This window comes from Homarus americanus, unplaced genomic scaffold (genome assembly GCF_018991925.1).
Source record: "Homarus americanus isolate GMGI-L3 unplaced genomic scaffold, GMGI_Hamer_2.0 scaffold44060, whole genome shotgun sequence".
NCBI lineage: Eukaryota > Metazoa > Arthropoda > Malacostraca > Decapoda > Nephropidae > Homarus > Homarus americanus.
The window spans coordinates 1,617,498-1,642,632 of NW_024756871.1; the positions used below are offsets into that span (position 1 = coordinate 1,617,498).

Consider the following 25,135-nt stretch of genomic DNA (forward strand, 5'->3'; position numbering starts at 1 on the left):
TTCAGCTCTCTGCCCCACACTCACACGTCCACCAATCACCTGGTGTCCACTGAGTTATTCTGCGTGAGCTGCGAGTTCAGTCCACACCGCGCCATCCCACGTTTAAGAGTTGCATTTGCTCAGCAGCTACTGTACAAGGTCTGTTTAATAGTGATCTTCGAATAAGTTAACATGTGTACACTGTGACAGATAATCGTGTCCAAATAGGCACATTAAATACACAGAAACACGTAATCATGCACACACACGCACTAAACGATACAGGCTGCAATACTAGAGTACAGTACTGCTAGCATGATAACCAGGGAGGAAATATTATTGCCAGTGTGTTGAAGAGCGTGTGACAGAGTTGGTTAAGTTAGGAATTCATAAAAACGCGATTATCGTAGAGGTCTGATAAAAATCTGGTTTATCAGTACATCACGCCTTGGTAACTCTAGCGTATTGCCAGATACCCAAAGAATGTTCTATATTACTGAGGGTATATACAAACACTTGTTGTCTTTAAAAGTAGGTTCTATTCTCGTACGGGAGATGATACAGTCGGACACGGGAAGCCTGTGGGCACACCACCAGAACTCAGTCTTAACTACGTCTACATCTATCCATGTATTACTACGCGCTGGCCTATACAGATGCCAGCATTCACAAGCTGAATACATAAAGTATAAATGTGATAATTTATATACATAATATGGTGCACAATAAATGGAATATTACATAGAATTAATACATGTTCTGTAATACTTTACTATACATAATTAATAAGAGTAATATAACAATATACAGCTGAAGGCACTACTTTGTGTCCATATATATCATACAGTAACAAAACCTGTTCTCGGTGGTGGGGACTTTATCAGACGTCCAGTGTTAAAGTTAATTCGCTTGAACATCTCAAGTTTCTTGAGTGTACAGTATTCTGGATTAGGGATCACCTGAAGATTAACCTCCTGGATCTTTAATCATACTACTGAAGGAAAGAGCAGTGGGTCTATTTGCACGAATTAGGTAGCCCCGTTTACACCCAACCCCTGTAATTCATATACCTGTCTAACCTAAAATTGAAGGTACCCAGCGTGTTCGAGTTAATGGTGTTGCTCGGTAACTTCTTCCACTCATCCACAACTCTATTTCACCATTGTTACATAAGAACGTAAGAACATAAGAATGGAGGAAACTGCAGCGAGCCTATTGGCCCATACTTTGCATTCCCATTTACACCCAACCCCTATTGCTCATATAGGCATCCAACCTATGTTTGAAGCAATCCAGCGTATTCGAGTTAATGATAATATTTGGTGACTTGTTCCACTTGTCCACTACTCTATTTCCAAACCAATGTTTACCTATTTCGCGCCTAAATCTAAATTTCTCTAATTTAAAACCAATGTTACGAGTTCGCTCCTGGTTGGATAGTTCGAGTACCTTTGTAATGTCTCCTTTGTTCAGCCTTGACTTCCATATATACACCTCTATCATGTCGCCCCTCTCTCTACGTCTCTCGAGGGAGTGCAAATTAAGATGCTTTAACCTGTCTCTGGACTCAAGGTTCCTAATGCCCGGGATTAGTCTTGTCATTCTCCTCTGAATTCTTTCCAAGGATTCTATATCCATTCTGTAATACGGTGACCAGAATTGAACTGCATAATCCAAGTGAGGTCTCACAAGCGCAAGATATAGTTTTAGTATGACCTCGCTAGTCTTGTAACTAACACTCCTTTGTATGAACCCAAGTACTTTATCAGCCTTGTTTCGGGCAAATATACATTGTTTACTTGGCTTAAGATTCCTACTTATCATTACTCCTAAATCTTTCTCGCAGTCTGATTTCTCAATAACATCGTTGTTCATGTGGTATCTGGTTTCCCTGTTTACATCTCCTATACTGAGTACTTTGCATTTGCCACATTGAATTTCATCTGCCATTTTTCAGACCATTCGAAAAATTTGTTTAGATCTTCCTGTAGTTTTGCGGAATCCTCTTCAGATTTAATTACACGCCCTATTTTAGTGTCATCAACAAATATACTTATGTCGCTGTCTACGCCGATATCTATGTCGTTTATGTATGTAATAAATAATAATGGTCCAAGTACTGAGCCTCAGGGAACTCCACTAGTGACGTTGCTCCAATGGGATTTAGTGCCGTTAATGCTCACTCGCTTCTTGTCCTGTAACCACGCCCTAATCCATTTTAGAATATCTCCTTTAATGCCATGAGTCTCCACTTTTCTTATTAGTCTTTCGTGGTGGACTCTATCGAAGGCTTTGCTAAAGTCGAGATATACCACATCATAATTGTGTCCCTCGTCCACTGATTCGAAAACAGATGAAAAGAATGTTAATAGATTAGTTGGACATGAACGCCCGCTTGTGAAGCCATGTTGGGAATCATTGATCAACTTGAGTTTCTCCAGGTGATTTCGAATAGAGTTTGAAATGATTGCTTCCAGTAATTTGCTTACAATTGATGTTAGACTGATAGGACGGTAGTTAGAGGATAGTGATCTATCCCCTTTCTTGAAAATCGGTATTACATTCGCTATCCTCCAGGATTCTGGTGCTACACCCGTTTTTAGGGACATGTTAAACAACTTTGCTAAGGGCATACTAAGCTCTTCCTTACATTCCTTTAATACTCCGGTAAATATCTCATCGAGACCTGGTGACTTATTAGGCTTTAGTTTGTCTATTTGCTTACAAACATCGTTACTAGTCACTAATATCTCGCTTAATTTATTTTCTTCACTATCTCTGTATATAGTCGGTGCCTCGGGTATCATGTTTAAATTTTCGGTGGTGAAAACTGTTGAAAAATATTTATTCAGATTATTGCTCATTTCTACGTCGTTATCAATTAGGTCGTCGGTATCTGACTGTATTGGTCCAATCTTTTCTCGTGTTTTAGTTTGATACATTAGATAGAATCCCTTGGGGTTTGACTTCGCCTCCCTTGTTACCTTCAGTTCATTATTCCTCTTTGTTTTTCTTATCTCGGTCTTAACCCTACCGGCCAATACCTTATAATAATCTCGGAGTTAACTTCACCACGATTTATTCTCCTACCTATAGCCTTCCTTTATCCAATAATATTCTTTAAATAATTATTTATCCATTTAGGGTCATTGTTGTTTGATCTGAGTTTTCTGTATGATATGTCCTGCCTTTGTACTTTAAGTAACTCATTATTTAAGTTGTTGTGGAACTCGTCAACCTCAGATCTCGTTATCAGGTCATCCTCAACTGTCAGGTCTCCAGGTAAGGTGAGGTCGCCCTCTGTGGGTACATTGTGTGAGGTCACCTCATGTGAGGTCATGTAAATCACCCCCAACGTGATACCCCTTCTATCAGCTGCCTCTTCAAACTATCAAAGTTTGCCTTTCTGAAACCTGGGACCTTAGTGGAATTTTCCTTGCGGCTGCCCTGAAATTCTAATTTGAATCTTATTTCTTTGGGATCGCTGTTTGCAAGCTCGTTACCTACCTCAACATTACTAATGAAGTTTTCTCTGTTTGCCAGAACTAAATCGAGTATATTATTACCCCGGGTGGGTTTTAAGAAAATCCTCTGATTCTGAGTTACCTGTAAGGTCAATCCAATCTATTTGACTAAAGTTAAAGTCGTGTATTATACAGACTTTGCGCATTTCATCCCAAATTAGTTGCTCATTAACTCTTATCAAGATTAGGAGGTCTATATATTACTCCTGTGATTAATTTTTCCCTACCATTGATTAATTCTATCCAAATTGTTTCTGCATTCGGCTCAGTTTTTATTTCCTTATTCATTTCACACTTCAGATTATCCCTGACATAGATTGCTACTCCACCTCCTTTCCTAATCTGCCTATGGGTATGGAATAAATTGTAATCTGCAATTTGCTATTATATCGATTTTTTCGGTACATGCCAACGCCCTGATTTCATTCATTTTGTTTCTCATACTTCTACTGTTTGCTCCGGGTTATATAGTTTAAGTGTCTTAGTTATATAATCCTCATTTAACCTCGTCTTCCATTTATACATTTGGGTCATATCGCCACTCAGCTTCAGTTTTCTTAACCTGTCTCTCCAGTCAAGGTTCCTAATGCCTGGGATTCAATATGTCATCCTTCTCTAAATGTTTTCCAGTGAATCGATATCAATTTTATAGTACGGTGACCAAAACTGAACTGCACAATTCAAGTGAAGTGTCACCTACACGAGATATAGTTTAAGGATGCTTAAATTTTTCGTAATCCAAGATTAGTAATTACACTAGCTATCAACAAATATGTTCTCTAGTCGACAGTGTTGGGAGGATCACGTGCTCAAGTGTTGGGAGGATCACGTGGTCAAGTGTCGGGAGGATCACGTGGTCAACTGTCGGGAGGATCACGTGGTCAAGTGTCGGGAGGATCACGTGGTCAAGTGTCAGGAGGATCATGTGGTCAAGTGTTGGCAGGATCTCGTGATCAAGTGTTGGCAGGATCACGTGGTCAAGTGTTGGCAGGATTACGTGGCCAAGTGTTGACAGCATCACGTGGCCAGGTGTTGGGAGGATCACGTGGTCAAGTGTTGGCAGGATCACGTGGCCAAGTGTTGGCAGGATCACGTGGTCAAGTGTTGTCAGGATCACGTGGTCAAGTGTTGGCAGGATCACGTGGTCAAGTGTTGGCAGAGTGTTTGGGGAGGATCACGTGGTCAAGTGTTGGCAGGATCACAAGTGTTGGCACAAAGGATCACGTGAACACGTGTCAAGTGTTGGCAGGATCACGTGAATTTGGGAGGATCACGTGGTCAAGTGTTGGGAGGATCACGTGGCCAAGTGTTGGGAGGATCACGTGGTCTGTGTCTGTCAACTCTTTATACACCTCGTATATGGGTGAACCTCTTAACAATTTCCTTCAGCGAATGTAAATCCTTCTGATGGACACTAACTTGGAAGTTTGACATGACCTCGTGGTGGTGACCTGACTTCCTCTTGACCTCCTGTCAGTGAACCATCCTCATATTGATGGCCAGGGTTGCCCCGAACTCACGTAAATACTTGTGATTGGTTAGTACCAGCTTTGGTGGTGTACTTGTCCTGTGATTGGTCGACGCAGCATACCTCATGTAACAAGTGGTTGTGGAAAGATTGTAGTGCGATGCTTACACTTATAATGTACTGAAAAGAGTAAAAAGTATCCAGAAATCATATTACCAAATGCAACATGCAGTGTACACCCCCCCCTCCCCACCCACACACACACACAGATAATACTATATGTACTCTTATACCTCTCACAACAATGGTTTACTGTTATTGTAGGCGATAAAACCTTAAATAATTACATAAAACTGATAACTCACGTTATCAAACATTATGTAGCGAGTGTACTTCTCTGTAAATATACATCTCTGTGTAAATATGTTCACTTGCATTACAGCCCAGTGACGAAGGTTCAGGACTTCCCGTGATGGTGTTCATCCACGGCGGTGGGTTCCTCGGAGGGGGCGCCGAGGAGTACCTGCCCTTTGCTCTCCTTAACCATAATGTTGTGGTGGTCGTCCTTCAGTACAGACTCAATGTATTGGGTAGGTGTTGTTTATGTGTACTTATGTATCATGGTTTGAGAAGGCAGTAATCTCTTTACTTTTATAATATAACCTTCTCTGGGACCTTTAAAGCTTTGCCAGCTTTCATCAGTTCCAGGTCGAAGATGTCTCATGTCTCAGACTCAGTGTATTGGGTAGGTGTTGTTTATGTGTACTTGTGTATCATGTTGATCCATATACTGTTTATTTTTGTATTTTATCAAACAAATAACTGGTTTGGGAAGGCAGTAATCTCTGTACTTTCATAATATAACCTTCTCTGAGACCTTTAGGGGCACTACCAGCTTTCATTAGTTTCAGGTCTGTTACAATGTATTTATCTCTCTATGTCACCATGAAGTACTGTAGGTCTTGTTGACTCGACAAGTGATGTGATCATTTGGACTTCACAACCACAGGTTTCCTGTCGACGGAGGACTCGGTGATCCCTGGCAACTTCGGGTTGAAGGACCAGACGCTGGCCCTCAAGTGGGTGCAGCGGAACATAAACAACTTTGGTGGAGACAAGACCAAGGTCACCATCTTCGGCCAGAGCGCTGGTGGAGCCTCTGTGCACTACCATTTACTGTCCCCGAAATCAGAAGGTGAGTGAATGGAAGGAGGCGGGTGATTGTAACATTTGTAGGTCATTACGAGACAAGAAGAAACAGGACACACAAACTATGGGACTCGTATTTTTGCCTATCCTAACCCTAGAACCTTGTTCCAGAAAGACGGAAAACACCAGTCTAAATTACCATATTAATTTAAATTTTCAAATGTCTGTTACAAACTTCCTTCGTAGATAAGTTCGTTACCATCCATGATGGTGGAGTCATGTGGACTACAATTGTGCCTCAGTCATGACAAACTTCAGACTTACCTAACCATTGGATCTGGTGGTCCCATGAGGATAAAGACCCTGTAGGCTTAGGGTTCATCAGGGCAGGCCAACTTAACTCATCACCAGCTTCGTGTAGACGCTGAACATTTAATAACTAAGTGTCTGAGGAACAAATAAGTTATGGTGTATACGTGGACGGTGTCTCTCAGAGAGTACAGGTAACCTGACAAGCTTCAGTGAGACCGAACGAGGAATGTGACTCATCAGTTATATGTCACTTAGGACGGAGAACTTCACATAGGTATCTGTTCATAGGACCAAACAATTGCAGTATAATATTTCCAGAGCTGTTCACCCGTGCAATCATGATGTCTGGGACGTCTCTGTCTCCTTTGGCTATGACCAGGACCCATGGAGAGCAGACACAGTACATCGCCTCCAAACTGGGTTGTTCCACACACCAAGGCAGTGAAGCTCTCCTCGTGTGTCTACAAGACGCTGATGCTCAAAGTCTATCAGCTCTTTCCCAAGATTTCTTAGTAAGTTACATATTCTTGCTTTTGTTAGGCCAATTCCTTTTTGTCTCCTAAAATATTTCACCAAAGACGATTTTTGTCATATGCTGAATATATCAGGATGTTTTAAACCGTTAGAGATTATAATTATAAAAAAGGTATTATGTGACAAGGATTCCCATTAAATGTTAACGCATCGTCGTCATCATACTACAGCCATTTTCCAAGCTTGTGATGACTTAACCGTGATCACTTGATGACAACTCTCAAGGCTGTATGGTCTCTTGCAGACTCTCTCATCAGGTTCTTGTCTTTGAAGTCATTTCTTAAAACCTTTCTCCGTGTCATTCTTGGCCTGCCCCTAGCTCTATTATGTACTATATTAATGCACAGGCCATCTCAGCTTACCTCTGTTCAAAACTTCACCATTACTCTCAATACACAGCCGGCCTCTTACCTATGAACGGGAGCTTCCTTTTTCTTGACGCCACATTTTACACTCATCTCATCACTCTCATTCGAGTTCGCACAAGCCATCTTATGTCATCTTCTTTAACTACTGGCATACAAAGTTACGCTTTTAATGCCAGCTACAAAATATCTCCATTTAAGCCAAGAGAAGATCCCCTCACCGTAAATAATGCCAACAACTAGCCTAGATTTATCCAGCCACTGCTGACTCTTGGAATTAAATCGCCCCAGTACCACCTCCAGCACTGATCATGTCACCCAGGTAACAGAACTCATCAACACGACCCAAGGATTATAAACAATATCGAACAAACCCCAATTCTGTGCCACAGAAATGGTTCGTATTGCCCATGACTTATGGGCCAAGAGTGGACGGGGACATCGTGCCGGAGGAACCAGGCCATTTGCTGAGGGAGGGACGCTTCAGTAAAAAGGATGTGATGGCCGGCGCCGTGCCCCAGGAAGGGGCAGGGTTCGTACATGGTTAGTTGCCACACATTGTCCACACTATTTGCTGGAATGCATCTGCTGCCTGATAAAAATTAAGATGGAGTAGAAACATCTCAGATTTTTTTAAAAAGGCCTAAATTGGATCGAAGATTGTAAAATTAAAATTAAACTTAATAAGAAAACCCAAAACATGTATGATAACTATAACCAAAAATAACTTAAAGATTATTTATAACCCGCTGATAGTCGAAATGGATTAAAGATATCAAATTCCCTTACAGTAGATCTGAATATATTAAAACTAACACAGCAGCTCAAGCTTTACCTTTCCCTTCCTGGAAGTATATTTCATAAATTCAATTGTTTAGAATTATGTCAGTACCGTGTAATACTGTACGTACCTTCTTAATAAGTAAGCCTTGTAATGGGACTGGAGGTTTCTTGCTTTCGACCTGTAACCATTGTGGGAGACAGAATCGTTTCCTCCCTGCAAGTCTTACCTAAAGTCCTTCATTTTTCCAGCTATGTTGACCCAGGACGGATTGTACGAAGACCTGCGAGACAACTTCAACGTCACGGCTCCTCACACCCTCCAGTGCACGGCTGACAATGGTGACCCCGTCAGCCTGGCCCGGAGGTTGTACCAGCATTATCTCGGCCAGCACCAGCAAGTTGACCCTATAGTCCATAGTGAAAACCTGGTCAAGGTGGGGAAATAAACATAGATATTCCTTCAGTAAAACCATCAAACATGTTCATATTAGTTAAGCATTTACAGTCACGAACAAAAGCCCTGTCGCCTTGTATGCCGCTTCAAGAACTCCCAGAATCAGACCCGTGAATTCGAAGAATTTACGGACAGAATAATACATCAGCGTCGACTGCTTCGGGTTCGCGAGTCTGAATCTATAGGGTTCGAGCAGCAGGGGGAGAGGTAACAGGACTTTTGTTTGCAATTGAACATATCACTGCAGATGCATAAGTGTTTGAAGTGGGGACAGAAGAACCCTATTGTTCCCTCCTGTTGAAAACTAGAAACATCCATGAAGGTTTCTCACCCAGGAAACAACATATAAATAGTAGTAAATAATATACCATGCGTCATTTGAGATACAAATACTACACTTTATGCAAAGTGTTTCAACCACCAAACTGATCTGCACAGATTATTTTCGGTTTGCCTGAAAAAAAACAGGAATGTGTATTATTGTAGTTGTGATACGATGTTAATTAGCATTTTCCATTGTACGTTAAACCAAGTTTTAGTTAGTTTATGTTGGAGTGTTATGAGCCTGGATGTGAGAGAAGGGTTGATATTGACAAAGTGTGAGTGGCAGCAACAAATGAGTGATATTGGACACTGACTCAAACAGTGAAAATGACCCAATAATAGCAAACATCTCAACGATAACAGAATCCTACTTACTTTTCTTCTCCTACAGATGTTCAGTGACCGTATGAATTTGATGGATATTGAAGAGACAGTATTGCATCACGCGAGGCACTCCAGCAGCACCAACACCTTCAGGTACATGATGACCCACCGCAGTCAGCTGTCCATGGCTGATTTCTTCCCTACAGACGTCGGCAGCCACTGTGAGTCCTACAAGAGGAGCAATCACCTCTGTCAGCCTTAATATATAGTAAAAAATATTTTTAGCAGGATTCAAACAAGTGAGAAACCTCAAATATTTAAATACCATATCCAGTCTACCTGGCTTTCAAAATCCACATTTTACACAGATTGGATAAGAGTTTTGAAGAATATCATTCCCCTTTGATTCTTGGAAAAAGCATTTTCTATTGATAGATAAAGACTGTCAAATTTGAACCATGAATTCCCTGAATTCATTCTTCTAAGCTTCATTGTTCCTCTTCCTCACAGGGGTGTCTCACGGCGACGACCTGTACTACTTGTTCCGAGGCGGCCCCTTCCTGCAGCCACCCCAGCAGTCTCCAAAGCGACTCCACGACCTACAGAGCAAGGATGACCTCGCCGTGAGGGACATCATCACCGCATTGTGGACTAACTTCGCCGCCACAGGGTAATCATAATGAAATAGTTTTACTGTAGTATGTTATTAGTGTTACTTCTTACATTAATCAGTTATCTCTTAGTTTTTATTAAGTTTGCAAAATTATTTATTGTCCTCTTTTGTGGCACAAAGAACCAGCACATACCTATGATGACGATAGAGAAGTGTTGGTAACTAAATTACATTAGTCTAAGACCCCATTATAGAAGAACCAGAAATAGTGAGATGAGGAGAACGTCCATCAGGAGAGAAGAGGGGATAAGAACCACTGTTGAACCTTCACAATGTTTTTGGTACATGTACGGTGGGTAATGTCTCACTCCTGCAGGAACCCGACACCTGACGCCTCTCTCGGATTCATCTGGGAGCCCTCCACTGAGGACAACCTTCATTACCTTGACCTCAAGCCCAAACCCACCATGGAGGCTGACCGACGTCAAGAGGTGAGTCCTCCCAGATGTCTTTGCTGCATTGTCATAAGTAAAGCTAAATTGATATACTTTTTAACTTAAACAACATTGAGTCCAGCTAATAGCTAACAGTTCTTTTTCTGCCCTTTTAATTAACCATTCATAACTGTATTACCTCACTAATATAACTAAGTAGTTTAAAGTTAAGCAGCCTCTGACGTATAAGTAATTAATGAGATACATTTCTCTCTCTTCACGTGTCCTGGTCACTCATGCTGTGCTGTTGCCTTCTCAGGTACGTAGATTCCACGCGTCACTACCCACCAAGGTGAACCTGGCCCTCCACCCTCACCTGGTGCAGGATGAAGACCCAGTACCTGCCGATAAGGTAACCGAGACAGCTGGCCACACACGCAACGCCCAGGACGAATTGTAAGCCGCCAGTAATTCGGGATTCTCAATAAATAATATCCACCCTTAACCTGGCTGATGCATTAGGTTATAATATACAGTTACCTTATAGTCTTTGTGCTGTTTTGACGCCATTGTGGACCAAATTATATTCATCAACTTCAATGAAGCCAGCCAGGTGATCCTTAAGGGGCACTCAGGTATGGTCAGAATCACCTGACGATGGAGAATCTCCAATATTTTCATGGGTAGCTTCTGTCAGGTCAGAGTATTGTTTAAGAGTTTCAACAGAACCTAAAGCAAAATTATACACAGCACTGTAATATCAGGTTACAATATTACTTCAACTGTTTACCATTCTTTGTATACTGTACCTACACTATCTAGGTACAGTTTGTACAATATACTGTACTTTCACTGTCTAGACACACTGTATACTGGCACTGTTTATACTGTACAGTATTCTGTACAATCTGAATCAATGTAACTTAGCCTTGTACATATCAAATAATAAAACATAGCTTAAACTATCATAAGGGATCCATTGTGGAAATATAGTCACCTCTAAAGCTTTTGAATAGTTTTATTAAATTTATTAAAGAGAAAATACATAAATATTTTTATTGATTTTTGTTTAATTTACGAGCTAACATAGATTTAATTTTGAAAGCATTTCGATCACAATTTAAAAAAAAATTGTTTGTACTGTATTATTATTGAGGGGGCAGGGAGGAGAGGTCACAACCCCCTCCTCACCCTTCCTCCCATTACTGTATTAATTTCCAGTCAATAATAAAACTTTATGAAAACAAATAAAATCCAGTGAAAATCTCTTAAAATAATCACCTAAAATCACCAGAGTAATTAATAACAAACACAGTGAATATTATTTTATCTAGAATGTCTTCGTCATATTTAGTGGTTCAGGTGATCTAATGGGCCCGTGTCTTACTAGACCCCTGTATAACTAGACCTCTTGAGAGTGGGGTCTATTAGCCATGGAAACCTATGTAATTAACCAGTCACCAGTTCCTTTGTCAGTGCAGGCGACTGTTGTATCACCAGTTTAAAGTCACCAGTTAAGAGCTGTAGTACCAGAATCCTGAAGGATAGTGAATGTGAAACCCATTTTAAAGAAAGGAGATAGGCGTAGAGTGAGAGGCCATATGATAAAGGTGTACAAATGGAAGTCCGGTTTAAACAAAGGTGATATAACACAGGTACTCAAACTATCCATCCAGGAGCGAACTCATAGCAATGGTTTTAAATAAGACAAATTTAGATTTAGGCGCGATATACTGTAGGTGAACACTGGTTTTGAAATAGAGTAGTGGACGAATGGAACAAGTTACCAAATATCATCATTAACTCGAATATGCTGGACAGCTTCAAACATAGAACAATAGGCCCGCAGCAGTTTCCTCCGCCCTTATGTTCTTCTGTTCTTACACTGGCTGTCAACACCTGTTGTTTCACCCTTATGGCTCGGTATCCAACCCTGAAGCTGGTGGTTCCTTCTTGACAGCCGGTTCATTCCACGGTATAGTTCCAGCTGTTTAAAGTAAAGAGACACACACACACGCGCGCACACACGCACACACCTACAGTTCATCCACGGTGTCTCGTCTGTAACCAGTTGTCGTTTCGGCTTCTTCCTCCTCCAGCAGGTCCTTCATGAGGTGAGGGTGGAGGGCGACGTTCACCTTGGAGGGCAACGAGGCGTAGAAGCTCCTCACCTGAAGACCCAATATGTAATTTATTTTATGTTAGATAGATAATGTGTATGTATGTGTGTGTGTGTGTGTGTGTGTGTGTCACACAGGGTGGTGTAATGCGTCTAGTGTGGCAGCATTAGGTTAGTGTTAAGGTACAAGCACTGTTTGCTTCCTCTCGTTTTCAGCTACCGCCGTTGGCTAGCCCTGGTGGCGAACAGGGAAGCAACTTGCATAAGTCCTCCCCTGCCAGTACATAGCCTCTTCACCATTAAAACTCCTGCTGTGCCTCCTCGTGGCAACACACGGTAACTGGGTGTCTCGTGGGACCAGGCTAGACCAGCAGGGGATCTAGGAGCAGCAGTAGGCCCAGAGGGACGGCGCATAGGCCCACTGGCATGTGGACACACCCTGGCGCCAACCAACCACTGCCTTGCTGATTAACATTGTTAGGTATAAGGCTACGGGATTAAACCCCGAACGAAAAATCTGCTGTGGAGCCCCGCATCAGGCAGACATGCTTACAGAGCTCCAACGAGACCCCAACGGCGGTATAGTCGGAAGAGGTGTCCACCATGGGAACCCAATGACTACACCGGCGGACGAAGCCAATGAATAATGGACAGGCTACTAAGGCGAAACCGAACAAACTGGGCTATCGGCAGTCCATTGCAACTCTCCCTCTCCCCAATCGTTGCAACATTAGCCCCACTGGATCACGAAAAGGGAGAGCCAAGATGTGTGGTTGCAGACTGCGCTCCCGCCTCACCACATACTCGTAAATCAACTCATACGCAGCAATCATCCAGCTCATCATAATTCTCATCTTCATTAAAACCTCAATACCCCCAAAAGTTCTATGGCGACAGACAAGTGGCGACGAGGACAGGCAGAGATGACTGCCGGGAGTCTCTAGTGACTAGTCACAACTCCACACATGGGCGGCATAGATAAGATGGTCGTTTATACACTGGGATCTAGGCAGCAGTGAAATCCGGTCCGTCCGTGCGACTCAGCAGCCCTTTCGAGGAGCCACTCTGCTAACTCCACATGGGAAGGTGGCTAGAAATGGTGCCCTAAACATAGCCTGCCTAAAGAACCAACCTGACTGGGCAACCACACCCAGTAAGGTCATCACAGATCAAAACAAAAACAAACTCTTCAACTCTTATGGTCGTTGCATGGAATGTCAGAACCCTTGTGGATACTGGTTTAAATGAGCATCCTGAAAGAAGAACCGCCCTTGTGGCAAAAGAACTGGCTAGGTATAACATTGACATAGCAGCCATTAATGAGTCCCGGTTCCCAGACGAGGGTTGACTCTCAGAACGGGGGTCTGGCTATACCTTCTTCTGGAATGGAAAGCCTGCTGCAGAGAGAAACAACATTTATGGAGTTGGCTTTGCCATCCGCCAATGCATTCTACATAGGCTAACTAAAATGCTTGTTGGGATCAACCAGCGCCTAATGACGCTCAGACTCTCATTGATTCCCTCGCGTCCTGTCTTCTTCATATGTGCATACGCCCCAACACTGGATGCAGAGGAAAACATCAAGGATTAGGCAAGTGTAATCCCAACAGCCTCCTCTTCCTTCTTCCTCAGCAAGTGTGCTGCACATAACCTCACTATCACCAATACCTTGTTTAGGCAAGCCGACAAGTTCATGGGTCAGTGGCAACCTCCCACGATTCAAACACTGGCACCTCATTGACTACGCCATTGTCAGAGAAAGAGATCGCCGAGATGTCCTCATCAACCACTGCAACACTGATCATCAGCTCGTCAGAGCTTTCCTTACTCGTGTCAGTGCCAATTTAGCCAGCGAGGTGGACGCCCAGTACCAGATAAAGGTCTTTCCAACATAAGACGACGGAAAGAAGCTACCCCTCCATCATTGGATGTAGCCCTCCACACGTGCAACATCTGTGGACGGCCTTGCCGATCCTTTATCAGCCCCTCAAGTCTCCTTAAAACTCACCAACGAAGGTGACATCCTTAATAACTCATATCATTATCTCATAGCTGAATGATTGTCTTACTCGATTCCAAGTGACAGCAAAGTAGTAGTAGTGTGCATGCAAGTGCGTGCATTTGTGCATGCAAGTGCATGCGAGTGCGTGCATGTGTGAATGTGTGTGTGCATGTATGTGTGCAAGCGAGTGCGTGCATGTGTGCATGCATGTGTGAATGAGAGTGCGTGCATGTGTGCCTGAATGTGTGAATACGTGCGTGTGCACAATAACAATAACAATATTAATAATAATAATAATAATAATATTATTATTAATATAATTAACGGTTTATTGAGAGAACATGGCAGCTATAAGGCTGAAACTACACATTAAACAGAGATAATAAAAGTTACATATTAGGGAGCAGGTAAAAGTTTTCAGTACAAAAAGTGAAGTAACTTGGAGTGAACATACAGATTAACTACACCTATGGACGTGGTCTCGGTGGTAGCAGGCCAGCCGGTCTAGTCAACTGTGTGGGGAGGTGATAGTGGTGCCTTCCTGCGGTACACACCTTCTGTACTGTAGGTGCAGTCCTGGTCTCAGACAGGTCACAATCTACATTTGTTTACACTCCCATCACATGGTGCTGGTAGCTCACAGGGTGTTGGACAGGGTTCTTGTTTCTCATCTGGTGGAGTTGGGAACCCTTGTTTCTCACCCGATGCCGTTCCATATATCTCACCTGGTGTAGCTGCGAGTCTTGGTATCACATTTTGTGTTAGTGTAGTGGTGGGTGGTAAGTGGTTAGGTCTGGTTGGTGCGTGACCACTGACCGCAGGGCATCGACTTGTCACAGTCTATCACGTTTTTCCATTTATTTTAAGTTATAACTTTTGCTTTTGTATATCAGTTATGGGTTGATCGTCAATCTTTGCGCTCTATTGCCGGTGGGAGGATGTAGATATATTCTGGTGGGGAGGAGATGGAGGAAGTGGGGGCTGACAAACCGGCCCTTGCAGCTGAGGCAGCTCGTGGTGTGTCTAACCACGGTCGCCTCAGCGGAGCAGCGCCTACTACGTTCTCACCCCATGATAACTGAAGACATGTGTGTATGTATGTGCATGCATGTGCGCACGTGCACTGAGTATGTGTTTTGAGAGATACCCCTGAATATCTTGTTCCTGTGTAACTTGCCCCACAGTGCCTTAACCCTTAAAGAAAATTAAGAACAGTCAAGATTTCAACATCGAGGAACACTCACCTCTTGACGCTGGTCCTCCTCCATGGTGGGCCTGGGCTTGAGGTCGAGGTAGTGGAGGTTGTCTGCGGTGGAAGGCTCCCAGATGAACCCAAGTGAATCATTAGGAGTCGGGTTCCTGCAGAAGGGAGAAAACTACTGAAAGATGTTGTTGTTGTTGTTGTTGTTGTTGTAACTTGTCTAATTTATAATGTAGTAGTCGGTCTATAGTGTGCACGGTCTATGGCATAAAGGCAAAATGACAAAGAAACTCACCCCTAGTTTCACTCTACCTGAGGATCGAACCCGGAACTATTCACTCGCGAGGTGAGTATGATGACCACGCACGCACGCACGCACGCACGCACGCACGCACGCACGCACGCACACACACACACACACACACACACACACACACACACACACACACACACACACACACACACACACACACACACACACACACACACACACATACATATATTTACCCTGTGGCGGCGAAGTTAGTCCACAATGTAGTGTAGATGTCCCTCAGAGCGAGGTCATCCTTGCTCTGTAGGTCGTGGAGTCGCTCAGGGGGCTGCTGGGATGACTGCAGGAGGGGGCCGCCCCGGAACAAGTAGTACAGGTCGTCGCCGTGACTAACCCCTGTGAAGAGGAGGAAGAATAACAATAGTATTTGTATCTGTTTATTTATCTACCTATCTATATGTCTATCCAACCATCTATCTTTATCTATCCAACCATCTATCTTTATCTATCCAACCATCTTTACCTATCTGTCCAACCATCTATCACTATTTGTCCAACTATCTATCACTATCTGTCCAACCATCTATCACTATCTATCCAACTATCTATCACTATCTATCCAACCATCTATCACTATTTGTCCAACTATCACTATTTGCCCAACCATCTATCACTATCTGTCCAACCATCTATCACTATTTGTCCAACCATCTATCACTATCTGTCCAACCATCTATCACTATTTGTCCAACCATCTATCACTATCTGTCCAACCATCTATCACTATCTGTCCAACCATCTATCACTATCTGTCCAACCATCTATCACTATCTATCCAACTATCTATCACTATCTGTCCACCATCTATCACTATCTACTGTCCAACCATCTATCACTATCTGTCCAACCATCTATCACTATCTGTCAGCCATCTCACACTATCTATCAACTATCTATCACTATCTGTCCAACCATCTATCACTATCTGTCCAACCATCTATCACTATCTGTCAACCATCTATCACTATCTGTCCAACCATCTATCACTATCTGTCCAGCCATCTATCACTATCTGTCCAACCATCTATCACTATCTGCCCAACCATCTATCACTATCTGTCCAACCATCTATCACTATCTGTCCAACCATCTATCACTATCTGTCCAACCATCTATCACTATCTGTCCAACCATCTATCACTATCTGTCCAACCATCTATCACTATCTGTCCAACCATCTATCACTATCTGTCCAACCATCTATCACTATCTATCCAACTATCTATCACTATCTGTCCAACCATCTATCATTATTTGTCCAACCATCTATCACTATCTGTCCAACCATCTATCACTATCTGTCCAACCATCTATCACTATTTGTCCAACTATCTATCACTATTTGTCCAACTATCTATCACTATTTGTCCAATTATCACTATTTGTCCAACCATCTATCACTATTTGTCCAACCATCTATCACTATCTGTCCAACCATCTATCACTATCTGTCCAACCATCTATCACTATCTGTCCAACCATCTATCACTATTTGTCCAACCATCTAACACTATTTGTCCAACCATCTATCACTATTTGTCCAACCATCTATCACTATTTGTCCAACCATCTATCACTATTTGTCCAACTATCTATCACTATTTGTCCAATTATCACTATTTGTCCAACCATCTATCACTATTTGTCCAACTATCTATCACTATTTGTCCAACCATCTATCACTATTTGTCCAACCATCTATCACTATTTGTCCAACCATCTATCACTATTTGTCCAACTATCTATCACTATTTGTCCAACTATCTATCACTATCTATCCAACCATCTATCACTATTTGTCCAACTATCACCATTTGCCCAACCATCTATCACTATCTGTCCAACCATCTATCACTATCTGTCCAACCATCTATCACTATCTATCCAACTATCTATCACTATCTGTCCAACCATCTATCACTATCTGTCCAACCATCTATCACTATCTGCCCAACCATCTATCACTATCTGTCCAACCATCTATCACTATCTATCCAACTATCTATCACTATCTATCCAACCATCTATCACTATTTGTCCAACTATCACTATTTGCCCAACCATCTATCACTATCTGTCCAACCATCTATCACTATCTGTCCAACCATCTATCACTATCTATCCAACTATCTATCACTATCTCCAACCATCTATCACTATCTGTCCAACCATCTATCACTATCTGTCCAACCATCTATCACTATCTATCCAACCATCTATCACTATTCTTGTCCAACCATCTATCACTATTTGTCCAACTATCTATCACTATTTGTCCAATTATCACATTTGTCCAACCATCTATCACTATTTGTCCAACCATCTATCACTATTTGTCCAACTATCTATCACTATTTGTCGAACTATCTATCACTATTTTCCAACCATCTATCACTATTTGTCCAACCTTCTATCACTATTTGTCCAATTATCACTATTTGTCCAACCATCATCACCATTGTCCAACCATCTATCACTATTGTCCAACTATCTATCACTATTTGTCCAACTATCTATCACTATCTGTCCAACCATCTATCACTATTTGTCCAACTATTTATCACTATTTGTCCAATTATCACTATTTGTCCAACCATCTATCACTATTTGTCCAACCATCTATCACTATTTGTCCAACCATCTATCACTATTTGTCCATCATCACTATTTGTTATCACTATTTGTCCAACCATCTATCACTATTTGTCCAACCATCTATCACTATTTGTCCAACTATCTATCACTATTTGTCCAACTATCTATCGCTTTTGTCTTCAGTCCTGTAAGAGTGGAGGAGCAATGGTTAACTCTCCTCCCCTTCTCTCCCTTCTTATCTCTCACTTCTTCTCACTCTCTCAACCTTCTCCTCACTGTCCCTCCCTCTTCTCTCTCCCCTTCCCTTCTTTTCACTCTCTCGTTTTTCTCCCTTCCTTCTTCTCCCCTTCCTTCCCTGCCTCTCTCTTTTCTTCTTTTTCTTCCTTCCTTCTCTCCTTCCTTCCCTGCCTCTCTCCCTTCCTTATCTTTCTCTTTCATTTTGTCAATTATATTACCGTCCCTCCTTCCTCTCTCTCTCTCTCTATTGCATTCTCAAACCCCATTCCCACGCATTCTTACCCCCCTTCCTCCTCCCGTTCTCATGCCATTAAACTTACATTTCGTGGCAGCATCGACGCCGAATAAGTCCCCGAGCGAGAGCTGAGCATGGTACGTCAACTCATACCTGTGGTCTTCTTAGGCCTGAGTCATGGCCTGGTACTGTGTCATCCAGTCGTGGCTCACCATAAAATGTCGATCACTCATCAACTATAATAACAATTAACAATGAAACAATGAGGCAATGAGTGATATTTTTTTCTTTTTTTATATACAGGGTGTGTAAGGGTAGTTGGGAGCTCTTGACACGTGTTATAAGTTGACGAATTAGTCGATGAGAGCCACGCACTTGAGATTGATTGATTGAAAAATGTGGTTGGGAGACACACTGGTGGAGGGACATGGTTGAGAGAGTGACACTGGTGGAGGGGACATGGTTGAGAGAGTGACACTGGTGGAGGGGACATGGTTGAGAGAGTGACACTGGTGGGGGGGACATGGTTGAGAGAGAGATACTGGTGGGGGGGACATGGTTGAGAGAGACACTAATGGAGGAACGTGGTTGAGAGAAAGAGGGACTGGTAGAGAGATGTGGTTGAGACAGAGACACTGAGGGAGAGAGGCGGTTGAGAGAGAGACAGAAGGACACTGGCTGGTAGTGGAGGAGGGTGATGAAACGGGAACATGACCGGACAAGAGGTATAAGCAATAGTCACCTGAATAAATTGTTCCTGTTTACGGGCGTCAAAACGAACATCTCCGAAGTAATGTTTGTAGATGACGTTGGCCACGGTGACGGGGTCAGCCTCATGCACCTCGTCAGCGAACTGTAGACTCGATGGTCCAAGCTCCTCAAAGTTTGTCTCCAGACCCTCGAGAAGGTGAGCTTGGTTGTATGCGGCTGATGGGAAAGGATTATAATCTAAGTCTTGGTAACGAAGAAGCACTGAGAAAAAATAACAATCTTAAAAATAAAATCGGAGATTCCTTAGAATAGTTGTTAATACTGAAACAGGAATAAGAATATACGAATGCCAAGAAATAATGAAGAAAATAAAACAGATGTGAAAAATAAAATGAAAGATAAAAAAAAAATTGCTGAAGTCTGGATAATGGAGGTCGGAACAAAGACCAGATCGACCACCGTGAACAGAGGGTAACTAACGCATAGCCAACAAGATGCCTTCGTGGGAAACGACTCCAGCCATCACATCAACTGGGTGGGCACGTCCCTCCTTCACCAGCCGACTTGGTTCATCTGGCAAGTAGTCACCATCGATGTAAGCCGCCAGATGCAAGGGCAGTAAGTGAAAGTTCTGCAAGTGGCAAAAGAGGGCATAGTGTTTCTTATGTAATATCAGACATCTCGCACATTTAATAAAAAAAATGGGTTTTTCATTGCCTGTGGCTCACGTCATTTTATGTAGAGGTAAAATAACAATTACTAACATACAAGGTCTTGCAAGCGACTTTTTCCTCCTCCTTACCGGCAAATCTTGTGAGACAGCCGACAGCTCCCGAGCGTCGAGGTTTTGAAGACACCGGAGGAGGACAAGGCTGCCGGAGTGAATGGGACAGTGTAGCTTCTTGCCCACCTTTTTGGACGTCTGGTCATGGACTCGGCTCACCGCCCAGGGACACAGGGCCGTCCCGGACATCAAGATGGCGCGAGAGAAAAGACCTGTTTGAGGAGATTTCACATATGTTCATGAACCACCTGTTGTATTCGCAGTCAAAACGTCAGGGTTTTGATTGTGAGAAGAAGAGTGATCCAGTTTTTCTTTATGAATTGTCAAAACAACCACACGAATTTGTTTTTTAAAAAAGCGAGATTCTTAAGTACTGAGCTGAGGCGGAGAAGGTGGCTGTGGGTCCTGCCTCTGATATAAGTGCTTATTGCATGTCTTCTCTCTCCCTGGCAAGAGATCCTCTCTCCCTCTCTATCACCCCTCTTTCCACCACCACCTTCTCTACCACCCCTATTTTCACCACCTCCCGCCTTCCTCTCACCTTTAGACTTGGGTGACAGCATGTGAAAGTGCACAGAGGCTCCACCAGCGCTCTCGCCGAAGATGGTGACCTTGGTCTTGTCTCCACCAAAGTTGTTTATGTTCCGTTGCACCCACTTGAGGGCCAGCGTCTGGTCCTTCAACCCGAAGTTGCCAGGAATTGCCGAGTCCTCCGTCGACAGGAAACCTGAGGTTGTGAAGACATGCTTATATGCCACAGGACGTTTTTGTGCATCTCTCATTATACAGATGCCAGCTTGTAACGGACAGTAAGCCACTAAGAACACACTATATGAAGAACATAAAACGGATCACTTGAAGATGAGCTCTCCAGCTTATTTCACCTGATGATTAAACACCCTAATGGTTCTTAGGAGGGGAGGGCAAGGTTAGGTTAGAATAGTGATAGTGTGTTTAATCATCAGGTGAAATAAACTAGGGGGTGTATAATCTTCAGTTGATTCTATAAAACACATTTGGCTGAGTACTATATTATTATTATATAATTTTGTAAAGGGACTTGCAGCAACTAAGGGCTGAGAACATCATAGTGACATAAACACATGGAGGCCTCACCCAGAATGCCCAGCCTGTACTGCACCACCACTAGCACCACGTCGTGGGTCATGAGGACGTGAGGAAGGTACTCCTGGGCGCTGCCGAAGACGAAACCACCACCATGCAGCCACACCATCACCGGCAGGTCGCTCCTCCCCCCGTCTACCCCAGCCTGTAAACCACAAACCACTTCCTTAACTCTCACAAACTTCGACCGATACGAAAATCAAATCCTATTGACATCATTTCCACTACCAAATATATTAGTAACAGATAATGACGTTAAAATTCAACACTTGGCCGCCGTCATCAATCAAAGTGTAAAAACAAATGACTCTGGTAACCCTTTCACCCCACCCTCCCTGTAAACACAAAGCCCTCGCCACCCACACCCTACAAACTCCTCGCCACACACACACACACACACACTTCGCCATCCTTACCGTGGGCGTGAAAACGTTGAGGTAGAGACAGTCCTCGTCACCCACGATAACCTCGGGGGGCACTTTGATACCACCCAGGGCGGCGTCGGAGGGCACCTGCAAACAAATCTCTGGCATCTTCGACCCATCCAACACGCCCTCCCAACTCTTCGTCGCCTCAGGATCCTGCAAGAAGAAACAGTAGGATGTGGTGGTTAATGCCAGCTAAAGATGTGGTGGTTAATCCCAGCTATGGATGTGGTGGTTAATGCCAACTAAAGATGTGGTGGTTAATCCCAGCTATGGATGTGGTGGTTAATGCCAGCTAAAGATGTGGTGGTTAATCCCAGCTATGGATGTGGTGGTTAATGCCAGCTAAAGATGTGGTGGTTAATCCCAGCTATGGATGTGGTGGTTAATGCCAGCTAAGGGTGGGGTGGTAAATGCCAGCTAAGGGTGTGGTGGTTAATCCCAGCTAAGTGTGTGGTGGTTAATGCCAGGTAGGGGTGTGGTGGTTAATGCCAGCTAAGGATGTGGTGGTTAGTGCCGGCTAAGGATGTGGTGGTCAATGCCAACGATCTACCCACCTATTACGTCTACTGATTATCTACCCAGTGTCCCTTTCCTCAACATTTGACGTTTTGCTCACTCACTGTCTCTCATTCTCCCACATTCTCCTCCTCCCACTCCCGCGCTCCCTCACTCACTTATTCATTCTCCCCCACTCCCTCACTATTCCGAATTATCACCCACCTCCTCTTCCTCCACCCCCCACTCCTCACTCTCACCCAATCCCCCCACGCCCTTAATCTCCCTCACTCTTCTTCATTCCCTCATTATCCCCCTCACTCTCTCACACTCTTCTTTCCACCCCCTCACACTCTCGTACTCCCCTCCACACTTTCACACTCTCCTCACATTCTCTCCCCACAACCTCACCCCATCACACTTTCTCACTCTCACGCCCTCAGTCACCTCACCCCTTCACTCTCCCCCACTAACCTGTAACCTCAAGTTTCCTAAAGGAGGTTTTGCAAAAGGTATCCCATAGTAGGAGTAGAAAGTTCGTCCCTTCGTCGACTCCTCCCTCAGGCCAGAGACAAGCCCCTCCTCAGTCGCTACCACAGGCGAATCTTCCTCTGCCTTCGCCGATGCCGCCGCCGCTGCCAATACCAACGCCGCCGCTGCTAGTGTCCTCATTTCTGCGTCGTTCTGGTCTTGTGTACGAAATGAAATTGAGAATAAAATGAATGAGGATAAGATATTGATGAATGCGTGTATATGTATAGAAAAAAGTAGATAGTTTGTTGGATTTCTCCAGTGGGAGGCACTGCTTGCTTCTTCTCGTTTTCAGTAACTGATCCTGGGTAACCCTCGTGGTGAACAAGGAAATAGCCTTGCGAAAGTCTTCCCTGCATCACGGCCCCAGGCCAATTCAGCAGGGGACCTTGGAGCAACAGTGGGCCCTAGAGGTACGGCGCATAGGCCCACCGGCATGTGGACACACACTGGCACTTACTACCCACTGTCCCGCTGCCTTGCAGATTAACCTTGATAGGTAAAAAGCAACGGGAGTAAACCCCGAACCAAAAATCTGTAGTGGAGACCCGCATCATGCAGACATGCTTAAAAAGCTGCAGTAAGACCCTAATGACGGAATAGGCAGAAGATGTGACCAACACGGGAACCCAACGACTACACAGACAGAAGAAGGCAATACAAAATGGACAGGATACTAAGGCGAAACCCAGCAAACTGGACTATCGAAAGGCCATTGCAACTCTCCCTCTCCCCAGTTATTGCAGGTAACTGCACCACTGAATTAGGGAATCCTGACTACCCAGCAGGTCCCTTAGCTGACCCACCTCAGCTATCCTCCATCCCTTGATGAGGTGGTTACTGCCATCAAGCAGATGAAAAATAGCAAAGCTACAGGGCCTGATGGAGTTTCAGCCGAGGTGTATAAAGCAGGAGGACCTCTGCTTATTAGATGTATACACTCACCTCCTGGAGAATATACGGGAGAAGGAGGAAATCCCCTAAGATCTAAGACACCTCAATCATCAATATTTATAAGAAAAAGATCGACCAGCCAAACTGTATCAACTACCGCGGGATCTCGTTGCTGTCCGATTTGGCAAGATTATCGCCCGAGTCCTTCTAAATAGACTTGTTCCCGAGTTGGAAAACTCCTCCCAGAATCTAAATGTGGCTTTTGACCATCCCATGGCATCACTGACATGGTCTTGGCTGTCCGCCAAATACAGGAAAATTGCAGAGAACAGCGTCGTGACATGAACGGCTGTGTCCTGCGCAATGGCACCTAGTCTGAGTTCTTCATCCAAACGGGGGTAAAACAAGGATGTGTACTGGCACCAACTCTCTTTTCCATTTTCCTGGCTGCCTTCCTTACTCGTGCCAGTGCCAATAATTTAGCCATCGAAGGTGGACATCCAGTACCAGATGAAGGGACTTTTCAACATAAGACGACTCTAGGCATGAAGAAAGGTGTCGATCACTTCCATCACTGAACTACCTGTATGCAGTCGACTTCAACCTCGTCGCTCACATTGAATGTGACCTACAAGAGATCCTGAACACTTACGCAGATGTGTATGCACCCTTCGGCTTTGCGATGAATGTATGGAAGACTCAGATTCTCTTCCAGCTTGCCTCTGATTCAACCACACCTCCAACATCGATCCAAGTTAATGATACTACCTTCTTTAATGTTACCCACTTCCGGTATCTTGACTCCCACCTGTCCACCATCGCAGAAACTGATGAAGAGATTCATCATTGGATCAGATGTGTATCTCAAGCCTTTGGCAGACTCCGTACCCGTATCTTCAGCTTTAGGGAGCTGATATTATCTACAAAGACGCACATAAATTGATCAGTGGTCCTCTCCACCCTGCTGTATGGCACCAAGACATGGGTCACACACAGGAGGCACATCAAGGTACTTCAAAACTTTCACCAACGTAGTTTACATTCAATCCTCCGAGTTCGCTGGGAAGACAAGATAATAAATGCCAGTATTCTAGCTGAAACCAACTGTAGGAGCACCGAGGCTACCTTTATCCATGAACAACTGTATTGGACTAGTCATGTTATCCGCATTGACGACAGCAGAC

The 25,135-nt window shown here is 43.7% G+C and overlaps 2 protein-coding genes across 4 annotated transcripts in view; one reads left to right on the plus strand and one right to left on the minus strand.

Moving 5' to 3' along the window:
- On the plus strand, window positions 1-11,271 carry LOC121856955 (juvenile hormone esterase-like; the record flags this gene model as incomplete). Its single annotated transcript, XM_042352746.1, has 10 exons — window positions 1-138; window positions 5,414-5,561; window positions 5,981-6,166; window positions 6,751-6,944; window positions 7,724-7,874; window positions 8,364-8,548; window positions 9,284-9,437; window positions 9,727-9,886; window positions 10,206-10,320; window positions 10,583-11,271. Coding segments are annotated over 10 exons (1,572 nt in total), but the record flags the coding sequence as incomplete, so codon positions are not given.
- Window positions 11,264-25,135, minus strand: part of LOC121857015 (venom carboxylesterase-6-like) — a 26,070-nt gene continuing 12,198 nt past the window's right edge. For 2 of the 3 annotated variants that reach the window (XM_042352825.1, XM_042352823.1), the window contains exons 2-12: window positions 23,001-23,215; window positions 22,020-22,184; window positions 21,595-21,748; window positions 21,020-21,205; window positions 20,497-20,690; window positions 20,175-20,325; window positions 19,726-19,910; window positions 19,069-19,219; window positions 16,093-16,252; window positions 15,629-15,743; window positions 11,264-12,434 (exon numbers count right to left, since the gene is read on the minus strand). In XM_042352825.1, coding sequence (XP_042208759.1) covers window positions 19,148-19,219; window positions 19,726-19,910; window positions 20,175-20,325; window positions 20,497-20,690; window positions 21,020-21,205; window positions 21,595-21,748; window positions 22,020-22,184; window positions 23,001-23,198 — 1,305 coding nt within the window. In that variant the 5' untranslated portion in view covers window positions 23,199-23,215 and the 3' untranslated portion in view covers window positions 11,264-12,434; window positions 15,629-15,743; window positions 16,093-16,252; window positions 19,069-19,147. The remainder of the gene's footprint in view (window positions 12,435-15,628; window positions 15,744-16,092; window positions 16,253-19,068; window positions 19,220-19,725; window positions 19,911-20,174; window positions 20,326-20,496; window positions 20,691-21,019; window positions 21,206-21,594; window positions 21,749-22,019; window positions 22,185-23,000; window positions 23,216-25,135) is intronic. The other variant, XM_042352824.1, reaches the window with a different exon arrangement.